Source organism: Morone saxatilis, unplaced genomic scaffold, assembly GCF_004916995.1.
Source record: "Morone saxatilis isolate NCDOM2014 unplaced genomic scaffold, NCSU_SB_2.0 Contig8, whole genome shotgun sequence".
Classification (NCBI taxonomy): domain Eukaryota; kingdom Metazoa; phylum Chordata; class Actinopteri; family Moronidae; genus Morone; species Morone saxatilis.
The window spans coordinates 15,066,231-15,074,740 of NW_023340257.1; the positions used below are offsets into that span (position 1 = coordinate 15,066,231).

Below are 8,510 nucleotides of genomic sequence, written 5' to 3' on the forward strand. Positions count from 1 at the left end.
GGCGGGAGGAGCAGGGGATCGAACCAACAACCTTCCAAATTAGTAGACGAGATGGAGTGCGTAAAATTTATAATTGGCATCGCAATTTAATTTTACAACATAGTGTAATATACATAAATGCAAATGTGCAAATGCATATACATTCTATAAATGTTTTACTAGGAGAGATTTGTAATATGTGGAATCAATTTGGACTGGTTGTGTATTAATTTTTACTTCCAAAACAAACATTCACAAAAGCCCAACATTGACCAGCTGAGCTTCGACAATGAAGAGAAACCCTCTGTAGGATATAACACATTTTTGTTTAGCAACTCTCTTTGAGCTATAGACAAAGAAAATTGATCTCTCCATTTCACTGCTTGACACCTCGACTTATTTCCAGCTGTGTTCGAGAGCCGGGGTTGTGCTTTCATGTCTATTTTCATGAGGCATCAGAGAGGGAAACAGGTTGAGAACAGCCTTTTGCCTTTAAGTGACATTAACACTTGGATAGCACATGTTGAATTATTAAAGATGCCACACTTTCCATTTCTCATGGGGAACCTTCCTGACATGATGTGACGAGGAATTTTTAAATGCTTTTAATATATGGAACATGCATATGATGTGAGGGAGGGTGATATACAGTTTGGTGGGTCATAACCAACTCTGCAGAGTATCTTAAAATCTGTATGTCCTTGTCTAGAAATAACATTAATCATTTTCTAGGATGTGTTTTTGTTCGCTGTGTGTCAATATTACTTGTTTTCGGCTGCAAACTTCTCCAGAATGTTGACCGCTGTGTACTCCTGCTGCTGCTGCGGATTTGTGAGGCACGCCATGAGGTTCCTCACTAACCTTTAGGTCCAGATTAAGAGTAGAGCAGGATAAAGAAAGAGAGAAGGGAATAGCAGGGAAATAGTGAGAGGAATACAAACAAAAGAGAAGCAACGATTTTGCTTCTTAATGAATATCATCAAGATATCAGTGAATATTTTGTACCCAGAAAATGATGGTGTCTACCTTCAGACCAGTAAGTTTGGCATAATGGATAACTGGAGAAATACTTTTTTCAGAAAATCCAATCAGCTCCAGTTGAGATAATATCAGATATACACATAATAAATAATCACTTGGGCCATTCAATGTCATTTTTGAAGTATGTCCCAGAGCAACAGTTACAGTGGGGACAGCCCCGGGGTGCAAGAAGATAAACCCAGACAGAGGGCAGACTGGACCCTACAGTGACTTACTATGGCCTCTTGAGGTAAAAAGTACTATTACAAGAAGGGGCAGGCAGAGGCTAGCTGGTTAGCATGCAAACTTGAGTAGATATCTCTGCAGCACAATATATGGACATCTTTGACATAACGTCAAAACTGTAAAGTCTTCACATTCTTTTGATAATTATAGTTGAACTGTAATTGTTACATATTGCACCTTTAAGGGGAACAGTGTGAAAGGTCTGCAAAACCATTTCGATACTTACTCAGAATGGGAGGAGATAAAAAGTATTATACTTAAGAGAACATACAGTAAGCCTAAGATTTCTGTCTATATTCTAGTTGCTAGCTGTCACCAGTTGTGTGATGAAAACATAAAGAAATGTCTTACATGTGCACATTCAAGTTGTCAGTGGCCAAACATCTGCCATGTGGCGTCTGTGAGTACAAACATAGTAATGCCAGGCATTCTTTCTGTACTGCAACATGCTCTGATGTTACCAAGTGAACGATGGACTGCCTGCTGATTGGGCATGTCATCAACATCTTTTGGTTTTCATCTAAAAGTAAAAGAAAAACTGGTTAAATACAAAGAGTTCACTGGGCACAGTACCCTGTTGCATTCCCAAAGAACAACAACCCAGTCGATAAACTCAATTTTCACAAAAATTAAGTTGCTATATATGTGTTGATACTGAAAATATGCTTTGTTGTCTATATAGTACACATATATGTACACACATTGTGATTAGTTGTCTAAACAAATTATCACAGTTGGCATAAACAGTTTATTTGCTGAAGCCCACATAGCTTGTGGGATCCAAAGACAAATAAAGGCCTTACAAAAGAGAAGCTTGAGTATCACATTGACAAGCTGTGCAGTAATGACACAATGCCATAATAGAGAATTATATTAGTATCTCAATCATTTAATTTTTTCGTCTATTCCCTGCTAACCCAGTGAGAGCAAATTGCTACATGGATAAAGACAGAAAATGAAATGTAATTCAATTATGTACATACCATTTCCACAACAAATAACCCTCCATAATTTCAGAACAGACACACACAACTCCAGGCTGTCTGGATCCATTGTTTTCTGCAAGAGGCAACTGTGGACAAACGCAGTGATCATAGCTGAGTCCTCCTCTAAATGACATAATACAAATTAAATTGAAATATTACTGTCAAATAATTAAAGTGTTTTTTATACAAGTATGCCAATAAAAATGTAACACAACAAAAGATGGAAACAAAATTAAAACTACAAAAACAAAAAAGAACACATGAAGTGTCCAATATTTACTTTCAAATTTCAAATATTACTTAATAATACCAGACAGAGGTAGCAATTCAACACAATTCACAGGAGAAAGATCCTATCTTTCGCTCTCTCTCTCTCTCTCTCTCTCTTTCCTGCTTCCTCAGCTGATTAGGGGCTCATTTAGTTAACCAACCAGCCAATCACATCTTTGCCATCAAATTTAAAAGATCCAGTGTTTAACATTTAGGAGGATTGATTGGCAGTATTCATGCAAATGTTTTCATTAGTGTATAATCACCTGAAAATAAGAATCCTAGTGTTCTCGCTACCTTAAAATTTGCCGTTTTCATCTACAGAGGGAGATGCCATGATGAAAACACCCTGTTTCTACAGTAGCCCAGAACCCAGACAAACCAAATGCTATTACTAGATAGTTACTTGGTAGTTCCTCCTACACGCTTGGAAGACGAGCCATATTCAGTTGGTTGCAATCTGAAACATCACTAGATGGCACTAAATCCTACACATTGGTACATAAAATATGTTCTCCTATCTGTTTCTGTCAGCTATCATTTCAGTGCAAATCGTCACAACATTCCTCCGCCCCATTCACCTCCAGTTTTATCATTTCTAGCGCCCAGGTATGAGCTCACCAGAAGCATCGTCATCCATCACCAACACCACCACTACATTACTCAAGGCTTCACCACCCCCTTAACATATGATGACATCACAATGGGTAAGTCAATAAATAACTGTTTACTCTACTGAAGTCTCTGACTGAAAAAGATATTAAGGAATCCTGCTGCAGCAGCAGCAAGTCCCTGATTTTTGGGTACCTAAAGACATTGAATGAAGAACTTTATTTTAATACAGATGTATAAATAAAATAAAGTGCAATTAGCATAAAAATGTTTTGTGTCCATACAGTATGTACTGGTACTGATACTATACTTAAACATCGTAATGCAGTTTGCCCTTCCATTTATCTACATTTGATGTAGGTACCGTGTGTAACAAAGTCACTTAGCCATCAGTCACGTTACTTGAGAAGTCATCTGTCATCCTACTAAGGTGATTGCCACTAATATGTATCACTGCTGTGTCTGCCCTGCAGAAGCTTGTACTTGCTGGCTGAAGGTTATAGCCTAAATTCTTATCCTTATTTCTGAATTGAATACATATATATATATATATATATATTAGCCATCTCAACACACAATTTTTTTCTTAACCAAAAAGTGTTTTTTTTTGTTTGTTTGTTTGTTTTTTTGCTCCATTTTGGAAAACCTGTAAACTCAATACAAAGTAGCACCTTTTTGTTCATACCTTTTTTCACTTTATATCTTAAAAACATCATTTAGGCTTTTTGTAGCAGTGCCAAGAGCACATGAACTCAGATTGTGATCAGGATATCCAACAATGTACTGGCCTTCTTTGCTCCATGGCTCACATAGGTTTTAGTTGTTGGTATCTGGCTCACAGCAGTATCCTTATTGGCTATTTTCACCAAGCTCAGAGTGCCATTTATTTGCACTCTCTACTTTCCAGACACTGTGTTCTAACTTGAATAATGGCAGTGCTAACAATGGACAACATAGGAAGTAAGTGACAAGTTAATAATAACCTTACTGATCTGACATGCAGGACTCATAATTTGTATCTTGTACAAAACACCCCCTCTCTCTGGGACAAAACACAGGGCCTTTGCTCATTTCAGTGCTCATCTCAATCTTCAGTGTGATCATCTTTTCCTTTTTGGGCTTTCACACAAACAACCAGAGAGGGAAAGAGAGTGAGAGAGAGGGGGCGAGGGCGGAGAATGATCTCTCTAGTTTAGGCCATCATTGTCTCTGTATGCCCCTGTCTCTGGGTCCATCTGTCAATGCACCACTGAGGGCTGACAGCTACCTCTCCCTCTGGTCTCCTTACCTCCTCACCATGTCATTGCTGCTGACGATACTAAAGCCATTGTTCAGCCTGAAAAGGGTCTGGCCTGTACCTGTTAGAAGAGAACAGTAGATAGTGTAAGAAGACAGAAAACTACATATCATCACCGAGTAGCCTGGAGGTTTTAGAGAAACACAACACCTCTCTCTTTCAGTTTAGCTCGTATTGTTCACTGGTTTACAGTCAAGGGCACGAGAGTAAAGGATAAATAAAATATGTTGAGAGCGTAATGCACAGTGACGAATGGTCTATTTTATACAGAAAGTAGATCAGAGCAGTGAGAGGGTACTGTTAGGGGAGAAAGTCAGCCCTGCTGAGATCCTTTCAGTTGTGAGTTATGTAAGTTTTGCCCTTTTCTGTTGAATGGCACTGTGAGACAGGCATTATATCATTTGACAGTACACTTTTATTCATCTAAATGAAGAAAAAAGAGAGATTGGATAAGAAATGTTTGCTATTCTGCAGTGGGTAGCCAGTGCAAAATAATATGGTGTACAACAAATAGTGAATACAGGTTAAAGGTTGTGTTTGCTGAACGACAAGCTTCAAGCTTCACTCCATCCAATTCCATCAGCCTTGGCTGTGTGGTCAAAATACCTGAAGTTATATAAGGCATGCATGAGAACAGCAATGGGGTGCATCATGTCAGAACTACACAATAACCACTTATTTCTAATCTGAAATAAAACTAAATAAATACTCCTGAGAGGGCCATTGACCTTGATGAATTGTACCACTAGTGCTGGTTTACAGTAGTAGCAATGTCTGCCTTTTGGCAATAGCTAAAAACAGTTATATTAGAGGTGTGGAGTTCCAAAGTCATTTCTTGGGTCAAAAACATTTACAAAAATATCAGCAGTTGACAGAAGAGGGGTGAACAACCTGATGGAGAGCAGCAGCTGCTGCTTGTCCACAATGGCCCCTTTTCATACAGTAGAGGACTTGGTAAACAAATATCAGTTACTTTTTCAAACTGATGCATGCAGTGAAACATTTTGTCCCAGCACAAGTTTCTTTCTGTTTTTCATAGAGAGAAAAAAATAAAAGGTCATGAGGGCATGTTCCTATGTAGCCTGTTTGGCTCGATTATTCTATAACCCATCTGAAGCAACAAGAACTGTGCTAGAACTAGAGTGTGGAAATTTCTCAATTCTAAGATGCACTGCGATGCAGATAAGGAAGATTTTGCATCAGTCTAGTGACACAATATAATTGGGACTTTGAAGCCTACAAAAAAATCATAGCCTAATGCTGATTTTCCTGCTTGAGCTGGTTGTTAAGGTATTATGTTGCAATGTTGCTTTCTTGCACCTTTAAAAGCACTTTCTAAATAAAAAAGGGGGTTCGGTTTAGTCCAGATTTATCGGCTTGTATTAACTGAAAAAAATATCCATGTAGTAATGTAGAAAACTGAGGCTGTGGTATATTGAGATGCATCGAGGTGCATCGAATCGTTGACAGATCTTTGAAGATTGACACCTCTAGCTAGAACTAAGCTAAAACAATAGACCACAGTAGCCAGTCAGAGTGCTGCTATTGTGCATGCACACCTATGGTTACCCTACTATTACATGTCAAAATGAAAAAGGTCTTGATTTGTCCCATCATGTTGCAGTATAGGATTTGTTGTCCCTTCTCTTTACTGGTACATTTATGAGCAGTTGTGTGATTAAATGCTCTTGTTTAAGTTTTATGAGCTCTTTTTTCTTGATCAGGGAACGTTGCTAGAATTTCTCGGTCTCCTGACAACAACTCACTCTTGTTCTGAAATATATATAAGCAATGATAATCTCTGGCATATTCCAGAGCCCCTGTCCATTGAGAGGACCTCAGACTAGGGTCATACATCTATAAAGCTATCAGACAACCACCACTATTCACTAGCTACCTACTCTAAATCTGACAGGGTTGAGTGCAGTTATGCCACTGAGGTTATGGAATAGACACCTGCTATCACAATTGTACCTAAGACAGTTTCAGAAGGCTTAATAGTGTTTTTGCTGTCATCCCATAACAACCCATATATCTGCTGTACACCAAATACAATTAGCATTGCCTACGTACAACCCTGTACCTATAATAAATTCTATTACAATATCTTAATAGTCCTCATTTTATTTTTAAAATTCATTGTTCATTTCAACATTTCTTAACTCATGGAAGAGCTGATACTGCTGGCTGGGAACAGCACACTCAGCAGTTCAGCAAGCAAATTACTCCATCATTTATATACCAAGGGAACATCTAATTCTTTTAATTGAGATGATCATAAATAGTTCACAAATCAAATCATACTAGCATTGGATCACCCAGCATTGCAGAAGAGTAAACAATGTGAAGAAAACGGTTCTGCATGTTATTTTTTATGCAGCAGTTCAAGTGTCATCTTATAGTGTTACACAGTGTTATGGTATATATAGCTATCCTCTGCTCAGTGGCAGCACTGAGGTTTGACTCCTCCAGTGTGGCATTATAGTCTATATTGGAAATTTGCTCACTGTGACAAGCAAATGGAGCATGAAGAGATATCAGTGATAGACAGTTTGAGGTCTTCCCTCTCTTCCAGAGCAAGACAAAAAACAAACATTCACCTGGCTAAGTACTGTATAAACTCTCTTTTTCTCCTCCAAGTCTTCCTAACCTTCCTGGCCTGAAGGTGATTTTAACCATAGAACCAGGAAATAAGTGGACCAGTGAAGCACGTTATTGAGGCAAGAGTGGACACAAAGAGATTAGAGGAGAAAGATAATTGTGCAAAGCTTGTCCCAAAATAACACTTACAGTCAGTAACTGCTTGTGACAGAATCTCAAATCCTCCACAGTAATAGAAGGACATCTGGCTGGGTCTTGACAGCTTCTCCAGCAGCTGGGGCACTGTTGTGGCCTTCCCATCTCCCTTGTCAAACTCTTGCATCGCATTCACTTCCTGACTTTCTTTCTCCTCTTCCAAATCTACCTGGGTCAGGTATCCTGCATGGAGAAAACAAAGGAGATTAAAAGGGTGAAGAAGATTTTTGGCAAGACCATTCTCAACAATGTATACATTATTAATGAAATAATAATCTTATATCTCACATCAGAAAATAACATGAATGTGTCCCAAATCTTGGTACGTGGTCCTGATACATTACCAATAAGGGTAATTATCACAAAAGGACTTAAATACATTAAAGTTTTCCAAACCTAATCTCTGAAAAACAATAATGTGACTACCTTTCATCATCTTCTCTCTCCCAGGTTCAATTTCCACTATCTTTTCAAAGCATTTTCTGGACTGAAAGATAGAAAGAGAAAGCGATTTGGTTCATCACTGCTTATGATGTGCTTTATGGGTCTCTTTTCGGAGCCATGGAAATCAATGATTCCAGCTTCTGCAAAAGACTACAGTATCTGAGCACAAGAGTGTAGTATATAGAAAAGATTTTTAGCAGACATCAATGTTACATTTCAACCTATTTTACAAAGAATGGACTGAAATAAACAGATTTTACATACGATTGCTGTGAGACTAGGACTGCCTATATGCTATGTGCTCAAACTTACTTCAGAATCATATTAAATGTGCTCTCTATTCCAGGCATTCAATCCTAATTATATAGCCATATTTCAGCTGTAGTTAGATTAAATGCTAAGTGTAGTGCTTTCTGTATACAACAGCAATGTGTAAAAAAAAAAAAAAAAAGAAAAGGGTGTAAATAGACATAATGAGAGATATTATACTGACCTCATTATATTTCTTCAGTGCCAGATATGCTTTCCCCATGTGTAGGTAAGCCTTTATGCACCTCTCATTACACTGATAGAGATAAAATGGTCATGGGAGTGTATAGCACATGAACATAATGGTGAATATTTCTGCACTGATAACACTAGCACAGTAAGAGAGAAATGCTCAGTATGAACTTCAGAGACACACTCTACTCCAGAAATCTTGGTACGCGTACAGTGATATGATTACAAAAAATGTGGTTGCTTTAGAGCATATTTATCATCCAAAACTAGAGTTAGCCTTTTTCACTGTAAACTTGCATTGAAAAAACGTCACTCCAAACAAAGAATGCATACATTTCTGGCCACTTTTTCAAGCACAA

At 38.1% G+C, this 8,510-nt stretch overlaps 1 protein-coding gene across 1 annotated transcript in view; it reads right to left on the reverse strand.

Moving 5' to 3' along the window:
• Positions 1–8,510, reverse strand: part of ttc12 (tetratricopeptide repeat domain 12) — an 18,238-nt gene that overhangs the window by 6,111 nt on the left and 3,617 nt on the right. Inside the window, exons 7-13 of the mRNA XM_035679433.1 lie at positions 8,144–8,215; positions 7,633–7,693; positions 7,201–7,389; positions 4,402–4,471; positions 2,229–2,317; positions 1,597–1,765; positions 745–840 (exon numbers count right to left, since the gene is read on the reverse strand). Coding sequence (XP_035535326.1) covers positions 745–840; positions 1,597–1,765; positions 2,229–2,317; positions 4,402–4,471; positions 7,201–7,389; positions 7,633–7,693; positions 8,144–8,215 — 746 coding nt within the window. The remainder of the gene's footprint in view (positions 1–744; positions 841–1,596; positions 1,766–2,228; positions 2,318–4,401; positions 4,472–7,200; positions 7,390–7,632; positions 7,694–8,143; positions 8,216–8,510) is intronic.